The sequence below is a fragment of the Oncorhynchus gorbuscha genome, linkage group LG10 (genome assembly GCF_021184085.1).
Source record: "Oncorhynchus gorbuscha isolate QuinsamMale2020 ecotype Even-year linkage group LG10, OgorEven_v1.0, whole genome shotgun sequence".
NCBI lineage: Eukaryota > Metazoa > Chordata > Actinopteri > Salmoniformes > Salmonidae > Oncorhynchus > Oncorhynchus gorbuscha.
Window position 1 is genome coordinate 96,098,168 of NC_060182.1, and position 19,459 is coordinate 96,117,626.

General features: G+C 41.8%; 1 protein-coding gene across 2 annotated transcripts in view; it reads right to left on the minus strand.

Moving 5' to 3' along the window:
• Positions 1 to 19,459, minus strand: part of LOC124046801 (papilin-like) — a 78,679-nt gene that overhangs the window by 16,048 nt on the left and 43,172 nt on the right. The window contains exons 10-12 of one of the 2 annotated variants that reach the window (XM_046367558.1): positions 18,475 to 18,598; positions 15,130 to 15,256; positions 13,515 to 13,580 (exon numbers count right to left, since the gene is read on the minus strand). In XM_046367558.1, the coding sequence (XP_046223514.1) occupies positions 13,515 to 13,580; positions 15,130 to 15,256; positions 18,475 to 18,598 (317 nt within the window). The remainder of the gene's footprint in view (positions 1 to 13,514; positions 13,581 to 15,129; positions 15,257 to 18,474; positions 18,599 to 19,459) is intronic. The other variant, XM_046367560.1, reaches the window with a different exon arrangement.

Genomic DNA, 19,459 nt, shown 5'->3' on the forward strand with positions numbered 1-19,459 from the left:
GGAAGTCTCTAAGAGCTGTGAGTCTTTCTAGGGAAGTCTCTAAGAGCTGTGAGTCTTTCTGGGTAAGTCTCTAAGAGCTGTGAGTCTTTCTAGGGAAGTCTCTAAGAGCTGTGAGTCTTTCTAGGGAAGTCTCTAAGCGTTGTGAGTCTTTCTAGGGAAGTCTCTAAGAGCTGTGAGTCTTTCTGGGTAAGTCTCTAAGAGCTGTGAGTCTTTCTATGGAAGTCTCTAAGAGCTGTGAGTCTTTCTAGGGAAGTCTCTAAGAGCTGTGAGTCTTTCTAGGGAAGTCTCTAAGAGCTGTGAGTCTTTCTAGGGAAGTCTCTAAGAGCTGTGAGTCTTTCTATGGAAGTCTCTAAGAGCTGTGAGTCTTTCTAGGGAAGTCTAAGAGCTGTAAGTCTTTCTAGGGAAGTCTAAGAGCTGTAAGTCTTTCTATGGAAGTCTCTAAGAGCTGTGAGTCTTTCTAGGGAAGTCTAAGAGCTGTGAGTCTTTCTATGGAAGTCTCTAAGAGCTGTGAGTCTTTCTATGGAAGTCTCTAAGAGCTGTAAGTCTTTCTAGGGAAGTCTAAGAGCTGTGAGTCTTTCTAGGGAAGTCTCTAAGAGCTGTGAGTCTTTCTATGGAAGTCTCTAAGAGCTGTGAGTCTTTCTATGGAAGTCTCTAAGAGCTGTGAGTCTTTCTAGGGGACCTCTAAGAGCTGTGAGTCTTTCTAAGGAAGTCTCTAAGAGCTGTGAGTCTTTCTAGGGAAGTCTCTAAGAGCTGTGAGTCTTTCTAGGGAAGTCTCTAAGAGCTGTGAGTCTTTCTAGGGAAGTCTCTAAGAGCTGTGAGTCTTTCTAGGGAAGTCTCTAAGAGCTGTGAGTCTTTCTAGGGAAGTCTCTAAGAGCTGTGAGTCTTTCTAAGGAAGTCTCTAAGAGCTGTGAGTCTTTATAGGGAAGTCTCTAAGAGCTGTGAGTCTTTCTAGGGAAGTCTCTAAGAGCTGTGAGTCTTTCTAGGGAAGTCTCTAAGAGCTGTGAGTCTTTCTAGGGAAGTCTCTAAGAGCTGTGAGTCTTTCTAGGGAAGTCTCTAAGAGCTGTGAGTCTTTCTAGGGAAGTCTCTAAGAGCTGTGAGTCTTTCTAGGGAAGTCTCTAAGAGCTGTGAGTCTTTCTAGGGAAGTCTCTAAGAGCTGTGAGTCTTTCTAGGGAAGTCTCTAAGAGCTGTGAGTCTTTCTAGGGAAGTCTCTAAGAGCTGTGAGTCTTTCTGGGTAAGTCTCTAAGAGCTGTGAGTCTTTCTAGGGAAGTCTCTAAGAGCTGTGAGTCTTTCTAGGGAAGTCTCTAAGCGTTGTGAGTCTTTCTAGGGAAGTCTCTAAGAGCTGTGAGTCTTTCTGGGTAAGTCTCTAAGAGCTGTGAGTCTTTCTATGGAAGTCTCTAAGAGCTGTGAGTCTTTCTAGGGAAGTCTCTAAGAGCTGTGAGTCTTTCTAGGGAAGTCTCTAAGAGCTGTGAGTCTTTCTAGGGAAGTCTCTAAGAGCTGTGAGTCTTTCTATGGAAGTCTCTAAGAGCTGTGAGTCTTTCTAGGGAAGTCTAAGAGCTGTAAGTCTTTCTAGGGAAGTCTAAGAGCTGTAAGTCTTTCTATGGAAGTCTCTAAGAGCTGTGAGTCTTTCTAGGGAAGTCTAAGAGCTGTGAGTCTTTCTATGGAAGTCTCTAAGAGCTGTGAGTCTTTCTATGGAAGTCTCTAAGAGCTGTAAGTCTTTCTAGGGAAGTCTCTAAGAGCTGTGAGTCTTTCTATGGAAGTCTCTAAGAGCTGTGAGTCTTTCTATGGAAGTCTCTAAGAGCTGTGAGTCTTTCTATGGAAGTCTCTAAGAGCTGTAAGTCTTTCTATGGAAGTCTCTAAGAGCTGTGAGTCTTTCTATGGAAGTCTCTAAGAGCTGTGAGTCTTTCTATGGAAGTCTCTAAGAGCTGTGAGTCTTTCTATGGAAGTCTCTAAGAGCTGTGAGTCTTTCTATGGAAGTCTCTAAGAGCTGTGAGTCTTTCTATGGAAGTCTCTAAGAGCTGTAAGTCTTTCTATGGAAGTCTCTAAGAGCTGTGAGTCTTTCTCTAAGAGGGAAGTCTTTCTAAGGAAGCTGAGCTGTAAGTCTTTCTAGGGAAGTCTCTAAGAGCTGTAAGTCTTTCTATGGAAGTCTCTAAGAGCTGTAAGTCTTTCTATGGAAGTCTCTAAGAGCTGTGAGTCTTTCTAGGGAAGTCTAAGAGCTGTAAGTCTTTCTAGGGAAGTCTCTAAGAGCTGTGAGTCTTTCTAGGGAAGTCTAAGAGCTGTAAGTCTTTCTAGGGAAGTCTAAGAGCTGTAAGTCTTTCTATGGAAGTATCTAAGAGCTGTGAGTCTTTCTAGGGAAGGAGCTGTGAAGTCTAAGAGCTGTGAGTCTTTCTATGGAAGTCTCTAAGAGCTGTGAGTCTTTCTATGGAAGTCTCTAAGAGCTGTAAGTCTTTCTAGGGAAGTCTAAGAGCTGTGAGTCTTTCTAGGGAAGTCTCTAAGAGCTGTGAGTCTTTCTATGGAAGTCTCTAAGAGCTGTGAGTCTTTCTATGGAAGTCTCTAAGAGCTGTAAGTCTTTCTATGGAAGTCTCTAAGAGCTGTGAGTCTTTCTATGGAAGTCTCTAAGAGCTGTGAGTCTTTCTATGGAAGTCTCTAAGAGCTGTGAGTCTTTCTATGGAAGTCTCTAAGAGCTGTGAGTCTTTCTATGGAAGTCTCTAAGAGCTGTAAGTCTTTCTATGGAAGTCTCTAAGAGCTGTAAGTCTTTCTATGGAAGTCTCTAAGAGCTGTGAGTCTTTCTATGGAAGTCTCTAAGAGCTGTGAGTCTTTCTATGGAAGTCTCTAAGAGCTGTGAGTCTTTCTATTCTCTGTGAGTCTTTCTATGGAAGTCTCTAAGAGCTGTGAGTCTTTCTATGGAAGTCTCTAAGAGCTGTGAGTCTTTCTATGGAAGTCTCTAAGAGCTGTGAGTCTTTCTATGGAAGTCTCTAAGAGCTGTGAGTCTTTCTATGGAAGTCTCTAAGAGCTGTGAGTCTTTCTATGGAAGTCTCTAAGAGCTGTGAGTCTTTCTATGGAAGTCTCTAGTCTTTCTAGGAAGTCTCTAAGAGCTGAGTCTTTCTATGGAAGTCTCTAAGAGCTGTGAGTCTTTCTAGGAAGTCTCTAAGAGCTGTGAGTCTTTCTATGGAAGTCTCTAAGAGCTGTGAGTCTTTCTAGGGAAGTCTCTAAGAGCTGTGAGTCTTTCTATGGAAGTCTCTAAGAGCTGTGAGTCTTTCTATGGAAGTCTCTAAGAGCTGTGAGTCTTTCTATGGAAGTCTCTAAGAGCTGTGAGTCTTTCTAGGGAAGTCTCTAAGAGCTGTGAGTCTTTCTATGGAAGTCTCTAAGAGCTGTGAGTCTTTCTAGGGAAGTCTCTAAGAGCTGTGAGTCTTTCTAGGAAGTCTCTAAGAGCTGTGAGTCTTTCTATGGAAGTCTCTAAGAGCTGTGAGTCTTTCTATGGAAGTCTCTAAGAGCTGTGAGTCTTTCTATGGAAGTCTCTAAGAGCTGTGAGTCTTTCTAAGAGCTGTGAGTCTTTCTAAGAGCTGTGAGTCTTTCTAGGGAAGTCTCTAAGAGCTGTGAGTCTTTCTAGGGAAGTCTCTAAGAGCTGTGAGTCTTTCTAGGGAAGTCTCTAAGAGCTGTGAGTCTTTCTAGGAGCTGTAAGTCTTTCTAGGAAGTCTCTAAGAGCTGTGAGTCTTTCTATGGAAGTCTCTAAGAGCTGTGAGTCTTTCTATGGAAGTCTCTAAGAGCTGTGAGTCTTTCTATCTCTAAGAGCTGTGAGTCTTTCTATGGAAGTCTCTAAGAGCTGTGAGTCTTTCTATGGAAGTCTCTAAGAGCTGTGAGTCTTTCTATGGAAGTCTCTAAGAGCTGTGAGTCTTTCTATGGAAGTCTCTAAGAGCTGTGAGTCTTTCTATGGAAGTCTCTAAGAGCTGTGAGTCTTTCTATGGAAGTCTCTAAGAGCTGTGAGTCTTTCTATGGAAGTCTCTAAGAGCTGTGAGTCTTTCTATGGAAGTCTCTAAGAGCTGTGAGTCTTTCTATGGAAGTCTCTAAGAGCTGTGAGTCTTTCTATGGAAGTCTCTAAGAGCTGTAAGTCTTTCTATGGAAGTCTCTAAGAGCTGTAAGTCTTTCTATGGAAGTCTCTAAGAGCTGTGAGTCTTTCTATGGAAGTCTCTAAGAGCTGTGAGTCTTTCTATGGAAGTCTCTAAGAGCTGTGAGTCTTTCTATGGAAGTCTCTAAGAGCTGTGAGTCTTTCTATGGAAGTCTCTAAGAGCTGTGAGTCTTTCTATGGAAGTCTCTAAGAGCTGTGTCTTTCTATGGAAGTCTCTAAGAGCTGTGAGTCTTTCTATGGAAGTCTCTAAGAGCTGTGAGTCTTTCTAGGGAAGTCTCTAAGAGCTGTGAGTCTTATAGGGAAGTCTCTAAGAGCTGTGAGTATTTCTAGGGAAGTCTCTAAGAGCTGTGAGTCTTTCTAGGGAAGTCTCTAAGAGCTGTGAGTCTTTCTAGGGAAGTCTCTAAGAGCTGTGAGTCTTTCTAGGGAAGTCTCTAAGAGCTGTGAGTCTTTCTAGGGAAGTCTCTAAGAGCTGTGAGTCTTTCTAGGGAAGTCTCTAAGAGCTGTGAGTCTTTCTAGGGAAGTCTCTAAGAGCTGTGAGTCTTTCTAGGAAGTCTCTAAGAGCTGTGAGTCTTTCTGGGTAAGTCTCTAAGAGCTGTGAGTCTTTCTAGGGAAGTCTCTAAGAGCTGTGAGTCTTTCTAGGGAAGTCTCTAAGAGCTGTTGTGAGTCTTTCTAGGAAGTCTCTAAGAGCTGTGAGTCTTTCTGGGTAAGTCTCTAAGAGCTGTGAGTCTTTCTATGGAAGTCTCTAAGAGCTGTGAGTCTTTCTAGGGAAGTCTCTAAGAGCTGTGAGTCTTTCTAGGGAAGTCTCTAAGAGCTGTAAGTCTTTCTAGGGAAGTCTCTAAGAGCTGTGAGTCTTTCTAGGGAAGTCTCTAAGAGCTGTGAGTCTTTCTATGGAAGTCTCTAAGAGCTGTGAGTCTTTCTATGGAAGTCTCTAAGAGCTGTAAGTCTTTCTAGGGAAGTCTAAGAGCTGTGAGTCTTTCTAGGGAAGTCTCTAAGAGCTGTGAGTCTTTCTATGGAAGTCTCTAAGAGCTGTGAGTCTTTCTATGGAAGTCTCTAAGAGCTGTGAGTCTTTCTATGGAAGTCTCTAAGAGCTGTGAGTCTTTCTATGGAAGTCTCTAAGAGCTGTAAGTCTTTCTATGGAAGTCTCTAAGAGCTGTGAGTCTTTCTATGGAAGTCTCTAAGAGCTGTGAGTCTTTCTATGGAAGTCTCTAAGAGCTGTGAGTCTTTCTATGGAAGTCTCTAAGAGCTGTGAGTCTTTCTATGGAAGTCTCTAAGAGCTGTAAGTCTTTCTATGGAAGTCTCTAAGAGCTGTAAGTCTTTCTATGGAAGTCTCTAAGAGCTGTGAGTCTTTCTAGGGAAGTCTAAGAGCTGTAAGTCTTTCTAGGGAAGTCTCTAAGAGCTGTAAGTCTTTCTATGGAAGTCTCTAAGAGCTGTAAGTCTTTCTATGGAAGTCTCTAAGAGCTGTGAGTCTTTCTAGGGAAGTCTAAGAGCTGTAAGTCTTTCTAGGGAAGTCTCTAAGAGCTGTGAGTCTTTCTAGGGAAGTCTAAGAGCTGTAAGTCTTTCTAGGGAAGTCTAAGAGCTGTAAGTCTTTCTATGGAAGTATCTAAGAGCTGTGAGTCTTTCTAGGGAAGTCTAAGAGCTGTGAGTCTTTCTATGGAAGTCTCTAAGAGCTGTGAGTCTTTCTATGGAAGTCTCTAAGAGCTGTAAGTCTTTCTAGGGAAGTCTAAGAGCTGTGAGTCTTTCTAGGAAGTCTCTAAGAAGTCTTTCTATGGAAGTCTCTAAGAGCTGTGAGTCTTTCTAGGGAAGTCTCTAAGAGCTGTGAGTCTTTCTATGGAAGTCTCTAAGAGCTGTGAGTCTTTCTATGGAAGTCTCTAAGAGCTGTGAGTCTTTCTATGGAAGTCTCTAAGAGCTGTCTCTAAGTCTTTCTATGGAAGTCTCTAAGAGCTGTGAGTCTTTCTATGGAAGTCTCTAAGAGCTGTGAGTCTTTCTATGGAAGTCTCTAAGAGCTGTGAGTCTTTCTATGGAAGTCTCTAAGAGCTGTGAGTCTTTCTATGGAAGTCTCTAAGAGCTGTAAGTCTTTCTATGGAAGTCTCTAAGAGCTGTGAGTCTTTCTATGGAAGTCTCTAAGAGCTGTGAGTCTTTCTATGGAAGTCTCTAAGAGCTGTGAGTCTTTCTATGGAAGTCTCTAAGAGCTGTGAGTCTTTCTATGGAAGTCTCTAAGAGCTGTGAGTCTTTCTATGGAAGTCTCTAAGAGCTGTGAGTCTTTCTATGGAAGTCTCTAAGAGCTGTGAGTCTTTCTATGGAAGTCTCTAAGAGCTGTGAGTCTTTCTAGGGAAGTCTCTAAGAGCTGTGAGTCTTTCTATGGAAGTCTCTAAGAGCTGGAAGTCTCTAAGAGCTGTGAGTCTTTCTATGGAAGTCTCTAAGAGCTGTGAGTCTTTCTATGGAAGTCTCTAAGAGCTGTGAGTCTTTCTATGGAAGTCTCTAAGAGCTGTGAGTCTTTCTATGGAAGTCTCTAAGAGCTGTGAGTCTTTCTATGGAAGTCTCTAAGAGCTGTGAGTCTTTCTATGGAAGTCTCTAAGAGCTGTGAGTCTTTCTATGGAAGTCTCTAAGAGCTGTGAGTCTTTCTATGGAAGTCTCTAAGAGCTGTGAGTCTCTAAAGAGCTGTGAGTCTTTCTATGGAAGTCTCTAGAGCTGTGAGTCTTCTAGGGAAGTCTCTAAGAGCTGTGAGTCTTTCTATGGAAGTCTCTAAGAGCTGTGAGTCTTTCTAGGAAGTCTCTAAGAGCTGTGAGTCTTTCTAGGAAGTCTCTAAGAGCTGTGAGTCTTTCTATGGAAGTCTCTAAGAGCTGTGAGTCTTTCTATGGAAGTCTCTAAGAGCTGTGAGTCTTTCTATGGAAGTCTCTAAGAGCTGTGAGTCTTTCTATGGAAGTCTCTAAGAGCTGTGAGTCTTTCTAGGGAAGTCTCTAAGAGCTGTGAGTCTTTCTAGGGAAGTCTCTAAGAGCTGTGAGTCTTTCTAGGGAAGTCTCTAAGAGCTGTGAGTCTTTCTATGGAAGTCTCTAAGAGCTGTGAGTCTTTCTATGGAAGTCTCTAAGAGCTGTGAGTCTTTCTATGGAAGTCTCTAAGAGCTGTGAGTCTTTCTATGGAAGTCTCTAAGAGCTGTGAGTCTTTCTATGGAAGTCTCTAAGAGCTGTGAGTCTTTCTATGGAAGTCTCTAAGAGCTGTGAGTCTTTCTAAAGTCTCTAAGAGCTGTGAGTCTTTCTAGGGAAGTCTCTAAGAGCTGTGAGTCTTTCTATGGAAGTCCCTAAGAGCTAAGAGCTGTGAGTCTTTCTATGGAAGTCTCTAAGAGCTGTCTAAGAGCTGTGAGTCTTTCTAGGGAAGTCTCTAAGAGCTGTAAGTCTTTCTAGGGAAGTCTCTAAGAGCTGTGAGTCTTTCTAGGGAAGTCTTTCTAAAGTCTCTAAGAGCTGTGAGTCTTTCTAGGGAAGTCTCTAAGAGCTGTGAGTCTTTCTATGGAAGTCTCTAAGAGCTGTGAGTCTTTCTAGGGAAGTCTTAAGAGCTGTGAGTCTTTCTATGGAAGTCTCTAAGAGCTGTGAGTCTTTCTATGGAAGTCTCTAAGAGCTGTAGTCTTTCTAGGGAAGTCTCTAAGAGCTGAGTCTTTCTAGGGAAGTCTCTAAGAGCTGTGAGTCTTTCTATGGAAGAGCTCTTTCTAGTGTGAGTCTTTCTAAAGAGCTGTGAGTCTTTCTATGGAAGTCTCTAAGAGCTGTGAGTCTTTCTATGGAAGTCTCTAAGAGCTGTGAGTCTTTCTATGGAAGTCTCTAAGAGCTGTAAGTCTTTCTATGGAAGTCTCTAAGAGCTGTGAGTCTTTCTATGGAAGTCTCTAAGAGCTGTGAGTCTTTCTATGGAAGTCTCTAAGAGCTGTGAGTCTTTCTATGGAAGTCTCTAAGAGCTGTGAGTCTTTCTATGGAAGTCTCTAAGAGCTGTGAGTCTTTCTATGGAAGTCTCTAAGAGCTGTGAGTCTTTCTATGGAAGTCTCTAAGAGCTGTGAGTCTTTCTAGTCTTTCTAAGAGAGCTGTGAGTCTTTCTATGGAAGTCTCTAAGAGCTGTGAGTCTTTCTATGGAAGTCTCTAAGAGCTGTGAGTCTTTCTATGGAAGTCTCTAAGAGCTGTGAGTCTTTCTATGGAAGTCTCTAAGAGCTGTGAGTCTTTCTATGGAAGTCTCTAAGAGCTGTGAGTCTTTCTATGGAAGTCTCTAAGAGCTGTGAGTCTTTCTATGGAAGTCTCTAGAGCTGTGAGTCTTTCTAGTCTCTAAGAGCTGTGAGTCTTTCTCTAAGAGCTGTGAGTCTTTCTAAAGTCTCTAAGAGCTGTGAGTCTTTCTAGGAAGTCTCTAAGAGCTGTGAGTCTTTCTAGGGAAGTCTCTAAGAGCTGTGAGTCTTTCTAGGAAGTCTCTAAGAGCTGTGAGTCTTTCTAGGGTGAAGTCTCTAAGAGCTGTGAGTCTTTCTAGGAAGTCTCTAAGAGCTGTGAGTCTTTCTATGGAAGTCTCTAAGAGCTGTGAGTCTTTCTAGGGTCTCTAAGAGCTGTGAGTCTTTCTAAGAGCTGTGAGTCTTTCTAGGAAGTCTCTAAGAGTCTCTAAGAGCTGTGAGTCTTTCTATGGAAGTCTCTAAGAGCTGTGAGTCTTTCTATGGAAGTCTCTAAGAGCTGTGAGTCTTTCTATGGAAGTCTCTAAGAGCTGTGAGTCTTTGTCTATGGAAGTCTCTAAGAGCTGTGAGTCTTTCTATGGAAGTCTCTAAGAGCTGTGAGTCTTTCTATGGAAGTCTCTAAGAGCTGTGAGTCTTTCTATGGAAGTCTCTAAGAGCTGTGAGTCTTTCTATGGAAGTCTCTAAGAGCTGTGAGTCTTTCTATGGAAGTCTCTAAGAGCTGTGAGTCTTTCTAGGAAGTCTTTGTGAGTCTTTCTAGGGAAGTCTCTAAGAGCTGTGAGTCTTTCTATGGAAGTCTCTAAGAGCTGTGAGTCTTTCTATGGAAGTCTCTAAGAGCTGTGAGTCTTTCTATGGAAGTCTCTAAGAGCTGTGAGTCTTTCTATGGAAGTCTCTAAGAGCTGTGAGTCTTTCTATGGAAGTCTCTAAGAGCTGTGAGTCTTTCTATGGAAGTCTCTAAGAGCTGTGAGTCTTTCTATGGAAGTCTCTAAGAGCTGTGAGTCTTTCTAGGGAAGTCTCTAAGAGCTGTGAGTCTTTCTATGGAAGTCTCTAAGAGCTGTGAGTCTTTCTATGGAAGTCTCTAAGAGCTGTGAGTCTTTCTATGGAAGTCTCTAAGAGCTGTGAGTCTTTCTATGGAAGTCTTTCTATGGAAGTCTCTAAGAGCTGTGAGTCTTTCTATGGAAGTCTCTAAGAGCTGTGAGTCTTTCTATGGAAGTCTCTAAGAGCTGTGAGTCTTTCTATGGAAGTCTCTAAGAGCTGTGAGTCTTTCTAGGGAAGTCTTTAAGAGCTTTTCACACCTGGATTGTACAATAGTTGAACATTATTATTGTGTAAAAGCTCTGTCAAGTTGGTTGGCTACACAGCCATTTTCAAGTCCAAGCGGTAACTGGGCCACTCAGGAACATTCAATTCAGTGTATATTTGACCTTGTGTTCTAGGTTAATGTCCTCCTGAAATGTGTCTCCCAGTTTCTGTTGGAAAGTGGACTGATCTAGAAGAAAAAGAAACGCACACCTATTCAGACGAGGTGCTGGCTAGCGGAGTAGAAAACTTAAAAATAAAAGAGAGGCGCGCACTCTAGGAGCTCAGATGCAAAAATGTAATTACCGACGTTTCGACAGCCAAGCTGTCTTCATCAGGGTATAAAGCAGACTGAGCCAGGTTTTCCTCTAGACCTATACCTGTGCTTAGCTCTATTCCATTTATTTTTATCCTAAAAAACCTGTCCTTAACAATAACAAGCATACACATAACATGATGCAGACACCACCATCCTCTCCGGCAACTGAGTTAGAAAGGACACCTGTTTCTTTGTAGTGACTGGGTGTATTGATACACCAATCAAAGAGTAATTAATAACTTCACAGTGCTCAAAGGGATCTTCAATGTCTGCTTTTTTATTTTTACCCATCTACCAATAGGTGTCCTTCTTTGCGAGGCATTGGAAAACCTCCCTGGTCTTTGTGGTGGAAATTCACAGCTCGACTGAGGGACTTTACAGATAATTGTTTGTGTGGGGTACAGAGATGAGGTAGTCATTAAAAACTCATGATAAACACTATTATTGCACACAGAGTGAGTTCATGCAACTTATTATGTGACTTGTTGAGCACATTTCTACAGAGTTAGTCCATGTGACTTGTTGGGCACATTTCTACAGAGTTAGTGCATGTGACTTGTTGGGCACATTTCTACAGAGTTAGTCCATGTGACTTGTTGGGCACATTTCTACAGAGTTAGTGCATGTGACTTGTTGAGCACATTTCTACAGAGTTAGTGCATGTGACTTGTTGAGCACATTTCTACAGAGTTAGTCCATGTGACTTGTTGAGCACATTTCTACAGAGTTAGTGCATGTGACTTGTTGGGCAAATATTTCCTACTTATTTAGGCTCTCCATAACAAAGGGGTTGAATATTTATTGACTCAAGACATTTCAGCTTTTCATTTGGAATTATTTTGTAAACATTTCTAAAAACCTAACTCAACTTTGACATTATGGGGTATTGTGTTTAGGCCAGTGACACAAACTCTCAAAGTAATCCATTTAATGTAACAACAAAATCTGGAAAAAGTCTAGGGGTGCAGAACACTTTCTGAAGACCAAACACCCAGACATACTGATAAACACTTGAAGTAGGAAGTTTACATACAGGTTGGAGTCATTGAAACTCATTTTTCAACCACTCCACAAATTTCTTGTTAACAAACTATAGTTTTGGCAAGTTGGTTAGGACATCTACTTGGTGCATGACACAAGTAATTTTTCCAACAATTGTTTACAGACAGATTATTTCACTTATAATTCACTGCATCAGAATTCCAGTGGGTCAGAAGTTTACATACACTAAGTTGACTATGCCTTTAAAAAGCTTGGAAAATTCCAGAAAACAATGTCATAGCTTTAGAAGCTTCTGATAGGCTAATTGACATCATTTGAGTTAATTGGAGGTGTACCTGTGGATGTATTTCGAGGCCTACCTTCAAACTCAGTGCCTCTGCTTGACATCATGGGAAAATCTAAAGACATCAGCCAAGACCGCAGAAAAAAAATTGTAGACCTCCACAAGTCTGGTTCAACCTTGGGAACAATTTTCAAACGCCTGAAGGTACCACGTTCATCTGTACAAACAATAGTACGCAAGTATAAACACCATGGGACCATGCAGCCGTCATACCGCTCAGGAAGGAGACACGTTCCGTCTCCTAGAGATGAACGTACTTTGGTGTGAAAAGTGCAAATCAATCCCAGAACAACAGCAAAGGACCTTGTGAAGATGCTGGAGGAAACAGGTACAAAAGTATCTATATCCACAGTAAAACGAGTCCTATATCAACATAACCTGAAAGGCCGCTAAGCAAGGAAAAAGCCACTGCTCAAAAACCGCCATAAAAAGCCAGTCTACAGTTTGCAACTGAACATGGGGACAAAGATCGTACTTTTTGGAGAAATGTCCTCTGGTCTGATGGAACAGTTTGGCCATAATGACCACAGTTATGTTTGGAGGAAAAAGGGGGAGGCTTGCAAGCTGAAGAACACCATCCCAACCATGAAGCACGAGAGTGACAGCATCATGTTGAGGGGGTGCTTTGTTGCAGGAGGGACTGGTGCACTTAACAAAATAGACGGCATCATGAGGAGGAATATTATGTGGATATATTGAAGCAACATCTCAAGACATCAGTCAGGAAGTTAAAGCTTGGTCTCAAATGGGTCTTCCAAATGGACAATGGCCCCAAGCATACTTCCAAAGTTGTGGCAAAATGGCTTAAGGACAACAAAGTCAAAGTATTGGAGTGGCCATCACAAAGCCCTGACCTCAATCCTATAGTCAATCTGGCAGCAGAACTGAAAAAGCGAGTGCGAGCAAGGAGGCCTACAAACCTGACTCAGTTACACCAGCTCTGTCAGGAGGAATGGGCCATAATTGAACTAACTTATTGTGGGAAGCTTTTGGAAGGCTACCCAAAACTTTTGACCCAAGTTAAACAATTGAAAGGCAATGCTACCAAATACTAATTGAGTGTTTGTAAACTTCTGACCCACTGGGAATGTGATGAAAGAACAAAAAGCTGAAATAAATAATTCTCTCTACTATTATTCTGATATTTCACATTCTTAAAATAAAGTGGTGATCTGTTACTGTCCTAAGACAGGGAACCTTTACTAGGATTAAATGTCAGGAATTGTGAAAAACTGAGTTTAAATGTATTTGGCTAAAGTGTATGTAAACTTCTGACTTCTGACTGTATAGACCAGACCACCATGGGAAGGAGATTGGAGGAGGAGGAGGAGAAAAAGTTTGTATCTCTGAGCTGGTTGCAGGAGGAGGAGGAGAGGTGAATGAGGAGGGAGGAGAGGTGAAGGAGGAGGAGGAGGAGGAGGAGAGATGGAGGAGGAGGAGAGATGGAGGAGGAGGAGAGATGGAGGAGGAGACAGTTTGGACCTCTGAGCTGGATAGTTACCCCTCACCCAACATGGAGGACAGGCTTCAACACTGAACACAGACTTGAGACAGACATCAGACTGAACTCAAACACAGGGAGGACTGCTGCACTGTAGCTGTGTGTTAGAGGTGTACAGGCTTTCTTTGACCTTTTACCAGCAGGTGTCTATAATGTCCAGGTTAGCATTACATGCCTATAGTGGATGATGTGTCTATAATGTCCAGGTCAGCATTACATTCCTATAGTGGATGATGTGTCTATAATGTCCAGGTTAGCATTACATGCCTATAGTGGATGATGTGTCTATAATGTCCAGGTCAGCATTACATTCCTATAGTGGATGATGTGTGTATAATGTCCAGGTTAGCATTACATGCCTATAGTGGATGATGTGTCTATAATGTCCAGGTCAGAATTACATTCCTATAGTGGATGATGTGTCTATAATGTCCAGGTCAGAATTACATTCCTATAGTGGATGATGTCTCTATAATGTCCAGGTCAGAATTACATTCCTATAGTGGATGATGTGTCTATAATGTCCAGGTTAGCATTACATTCCTATAGTGGATGCTGTAGTAACTGAAATATATTGAATCTTTGGCCTATTTGACCTAGTGTATATGAAGACATGATCTCATATACGCACTAACAGTAAATCTCTCTGGATAACAGTGTGTTCTAAATGACTAACTGTGTAAATATATATCCCCTGTGTTTGAGCTCCGGGGATCAGTGGGGCCACCGTAGGCCCTGGGTTACCTGTACACATATGTTCTGGGGCTTTCAGAGGGCGTCCACGCATTTGGCTGATACAGGTACGCCATCCTTTATGAACAGGGACAACAACATCACCCACAACAGTGAGACCTGGGGTGTATTCATTAGTGCACATCGTAGCATACCGCAAAACGTTTCGTAACGAAAAAAAGAAGTTTTTCAACAAAAACAAGAGTTTATTTTGGACAAATTCTGGTAGGTCCCGCCCTGTTTCGTTACGTTTGCTTCTGTTTGCTTCAATTTAGTTTCTAGTGAATACACACCAGACAGCTAGGAGCCCAGACAGACAGCAAGGAGTCCAGACAGACAGCTAGGAGTCCAGACAGACAGCTAGGAGTCCAGACAGACAGCTAGGAGCCCAGCCAGACAGCAAGGAGTCCAGACAGACAGCTAGGAGTCCAGACAGACAGCTAGGAGTCCAGACAGACAGCTAGGAGTCCAGACAGACAGCTAGGAGCCCAGCCAGACAGCTTGGAGCCCAGACAGACAACTAGGAGCCCAGCCAGACAGCTAGGAGTCCAGACAGACAGCTAGGAGCCCAGCCAGACAGCTAAGAGTCCAGACAGACAGCTAGGAGTCCAGACAGCTAGGAGCCCAGCCAGACAGCTAGGAGCCCAGCCAGACAGCTAGGAGTCCAGACAGACAGCTAGGAGTCCAGACAGACAGCTAGGAGCCCAGCCAGACAGCTAGGAGTCCAGACAGACAGCTAGGAGTCCAGACAGACAGCTAGGAGCCCAGCCAGACAGCTAGGAGTCCAGACAGACAGCTAGGAGTCCAGACAGACAGCTAGGAGTCCAGACAGACAGCTAGGAGTCCAGACAGACAGCTAGGAGCCCAGCCAGACAGCTTGGAGCCCAGACAGACAACAAGGAGCCCAGCCAGACAGCTAGGAGTCCAGACAGACAGCTAGGAGCCCAGCCAGACAGCTAAGAGTCCAGACAGACAGCTAGGAGTCCAGACAGCTAGGAGCCCAGCCAGACAGCTAGGAGCCCAGCCAGACAGCTAGGAGTCCAGACAGACAGCTAGGAGTCCAGACAGACAGCTAGGAGCCCAGCCAGACAGCTAGGAGTCCAGACAGACAGCTAGGAGTCCAGACAGACAGCTAGGAGCCCAGCCAGACAGCTAGGAGTCCAGACAGACTGCTAGGAGTCCAGACACAGCTAGTAGCCCAGCCAGAGCTCCTGCATGGACTCACACACTACTGAACTCAGATCAGTCATGACAAGGGGTATCATTGTACTCCTCCAAAAGCCTTTTCACACTGCATTGTCCTTAGCCCTCCGGCTAAGACTGGCTCTGGGCTAGCTTATCCCGGCTAAGACTGGCTCTGGGCTAGCTTATCCCGGCTAAGACTGGCTCTGGGCTAGCTTATCCCGGCTAAGACTGGCTCTGGGCTAGCTTATCCCGGCTAAGACTGGCTCTGGGCTAGCTTATCCCGTAATCACACACACATTTGTTAACTCTGGACTACGTTTTGCAGCTTTTGAGGCACTGACTGTAAATAACTAACACCATTTACTTGAAAAGTCTGTTGTTGATTTCCTAAAAGGAGTTACTGTGATACGTAGCCCCCCCCACTAGTGCCCGGCTGACTCACCGATGGGTCTGAGGGCACGTCTGAGGGTTGCAGGTGCGGTTGGTGAGGGGGCGTGGCAGGGCGGTGCACAGGTAGTCTGGGTAGGCCTCGTTATCGATGGCACAGAACACCAGACGGGACTGGTAGCCTAGTGGAGGGAGGAAGAGGGAACAGAAGGAGGAATCAGTCAAGAAGAAGAAGAAGAAGAAGAAGAAGAAGAAGAAGAAGAAGAAGGAGAAGGAGAAGGAGAAGAAGAAGGAGAAGAAGAAGAAGAAGAAGAAGAAGAAGAAGAAGAAGAAGAAGAAGAAGAAGAAGAAGAAGAAGAAGAAGAAGAAGAAGAAGAAGAAGAAGAAGAAGAAGAAGAAGAAGAAGAAGAAGAAGAAGAAGAAGAAGAAGAAGAAGAAGAAGAAGAAGAAGAAGAAGAAGAAGAAGAAGAAGAAGAAGAAGAAGAAAGAAGAAGAAGAAGAAGGAGAAGAAGAAGGAGAAGAAGAAGAAGAAGAAGAAGAAGAAGAAGAAGAAGAAGAAGAAGAAGAAGAAGAAGAAGAAGAAGAAGAAGGAGAAGAAGAAGCGTAAGGACCAAGTCAAGATATGTCAGAAACATCATGTAAACAAAAAGACTCCAGTGACATTAGATTAAATAAAGTGACATTAGATTAAATAAAGTGACATTAGATTAAATAAAGTGACATTAGATTAAATAAAGTGACATTAGATTAAATAAAGTGAAATTAGATTATATTAAAGTGACATTAGATTAAATAAAGTGACAGTAGATTAAATAAAGTGGCATTAGATTATAGTAAAGTGACATTAGATTATAGTAAAGTGACATTAGATTAAATAAAGTGGCATTAGATTATAGTAAAGTGACATTAGATTAAATAAAGTGGCATTAGATTATAGTAAAGTGACATTAGATTAAATAAAGTGGCATTAGATTATAGTAAAGTGACATTAGATTAAATAAAGTGGCATTAGATTATAGTAAAGTGACATTAGATTAAATAAAGTGGCATTAGATTATAGTAAAGTGACATTAGATTAAATAAAGTGGCATTAGATTATAGTAAAGTGACATTAGATTAAATAAAGTGACATTAGATTATAGTAAAGTGACATTAGATTAAATAAAGTGAAATTAGATTAAATAAAGTGAAATTAGATTAGATTATAATTAGATTATATTAAAGTGACATTAGATTAAATAAAGTGACATTAGATTAAATAAAGTGGCATTAGATTATAGTAAAGTGACATTAGATTATAGTAAAGTGACATTAGATTATAGTAAAGTGACATTAGATTAAATAAAGTGAAATTAGATTAGAATATATAGATGCTAAATAAAGCTGATTCAACACCATTAGATTATCAAGCTAAGACCCTGTGACATTAGATGGGTAAATAAAGTGACCCAGGTTAGATTATATCCTCAGTGGGGGGCCCCATTAGCCCTCTCCTTAAAGCACGCCTCCAACTCAATCAAACAAGTTTTAAAGGACACACAACAGTGGTAGGCTTGATTACCAACAACGACGAGACGGCCTACAGGGAGGAGGTGAGGGCATTAGGAAAATAACCTACTCAACGTAACAAAACTAAGGAGATGATTGTGGACTTCAGGAAACAGCAGAGGGAACACCCCCTATCCACATCGATGGAACAGTAGTGGAGAGGGTAGCTAGTTTTATTCCTCGGCATACACATCACAGACAAACTGAATTGACATTAGATTATTCAACCTCAGGAGGCTAAAAATTCGTGACATTAGATTAAATCCTAAAGTGACATTAGATTAGTGAGGACTGCACAACGCATCACCGGGGGCAAACTACCTTAGATTATGACAGACCTACACCACCCGTTGTTACAGATTATCAAGGACATCAACCACCCGAACCACTGCCTGTTCACCCCGATCATCCAGAAGGCGAGGTAGATTACCGAGAGACTGAAAAACAGCTAAAGGCCATCAGACTGTTAAATAGCCACATTAGATTACACTGACCCAAATCCAGCCATTTTAATAATGTGAATTGATTGATGATAAATATATACTAGCCACTTTAAACAATGCTACCTTATATAATGTTACTTACCCATTAGATTATATACTGTAACAACATCGTGCATTAGATTATGTAACACATGTATCACTAGCCACTTTAACTATGCCACTTTGTTTACTTTGTCTACACACTTCTCAGATTAAATACCATCTACTGTATGCTGTCTGTACCATTCATTCATATATCCTTATGTACATGTTCCTTATCCCCTTACACTGTGTATAATTAGTTTTGGATTATTAGTTAATTAGTGATCATTAGATTACAATTTCGCTAAAGTGACATTAGATTAAATAACAAATAAAATTTGATTTGATTTGATTTGATTTAGTAAAGTGACATTAGATTAAATAAAGTGACATTAGATTATAGTAAAGTGGCATTAGATTATAGTAAAGTGACATTAGATTAAATAAAGTGGCATTAGATTATAGTAAAGTGACATTAGATTATAGTAAAGTGACATTAGATTAAATAAAGTGACATTAGATTAAATAAAGTGAAATTAGATTATATTAAAGTGACATTAGATTAAATAAAGTGACATTAGATTAAATAAAGTGACATTAGATTATAGTAAAGTGGCATTAGATTATAGTAAAGTGACATTAGATTAAATAAAGTGGCATTAGATTATAGTAAAGTGACATTAGATTATAGTAAAGTGACATTAGATTAAATAAAGTGGCATTAGATTATAGTAAAGTGACATTAGATTAAATAAAGTGACATTAGATTAAATAAAGTGACATTAGATTAAATAAAGTGACATTAGATTAAATAAAGTGACATTAGATTAAATAAAGTGAAATTAGATTATATTAAAGTGAAATTAGATTATATTAAAGTGACATTAGATTAAATAAAGTGACATTAGATTATAGTAAAGTGGCATTAGATTATAGTAAAGTGACATTAGATTAAATAAAGTGACATTAGATTAAATAAAGTGAAATTAGATTATATTAAAGTGACATTAGATTAAATAAAGTGACATTAGATTAAATAAAGTGACATTAGATTATAGTAAAGTGACATTAGATTAAATAAAGTGGCATTAGATTATAGTAAAGTGACATTAGATTAAAGTAAGGTGACATTAGATCAAATAAAGTGACATTAGATTATATTCAAGAGGGACTAGGGTTGCAAAATTAGAGTCAATTTCCTGCTTGGAAGAGTCCGGATTTCCTGCTTATTCCCTCCTGATTCCGGGATTCTTTTGAATGTAATTTCTGAAAAACCTGGGAATTTGGGGAAAGTAACCAAAATATTGCAGCCCCAGAAGGACACGTACCTGATCCACACTCTCTGCTGCAGGTAGACCAGGAGCCGAAGCTCCAGTAGTATCCCTCTCTGGACCGACCGTTAGGGAGGTAGTACTCATACTCTACTCCCTGGTTGTGTTCCTGGATGATCAACTGGGGGGGGAGAGAAAGAGAGAAATACATCAAAACCTCTACCTTTATTTGATTTGACTGAGTACAGAGAAAGACAGAGAGACACAGACAGCAACAGACCTGGGATCAGACTACAACAGACCTGGGATCAGACTACAACAGACCTGGGATCAGACTACAACAGACCTGGGATCAGACTACAACAGACCTGGGATCAGACTACAAAGACCTGGGATCAGACTACAACAGACCTGGGATCAGACTACAACAGACCTGGGACCAGACTACAACAGACCTGAGACCAGACTACAACAGACCTGGGACCAGACTACAACAGACCTGGGACCAGACTACAACAGACCTGGGACCAGACTACAACAGACCTGAGACCAGACTACAACAGACCTGGGACCAGACTACAACAGACCTGGGACCAGACTACACAGACCTGGGACCAGACAGCAACAGACCTGGGACCAGACTACAACAGACCTGGGACCAGACAGCAACAGACCTGGGACCAGACTACAACAGACCTGGGACCAGACTACAACAGACCTGGGACCAGACTACAACAGACCTGGGACTAGACTACAACAGACCTGGGATCAGACAGCAACAGACCTGGGATCAGACTACAACAGACCTGAGACCAGACTACAACAGACCTGGGACCAGACAGCAACAGACCTGGGACCAGACTTACAACAGACCTGGGACCAGACAGCAACAGACCTGAGACCAGACTACAACAGACCTGAGACCAGACTACAACAGACCTGGGATCAGACTACAACAGACCTGGGATCAGACTACAACAGACCTGGGATCAGACTACAACAGACCTGGGATCAGACTACAACAGACCTGGGATCAGACTAC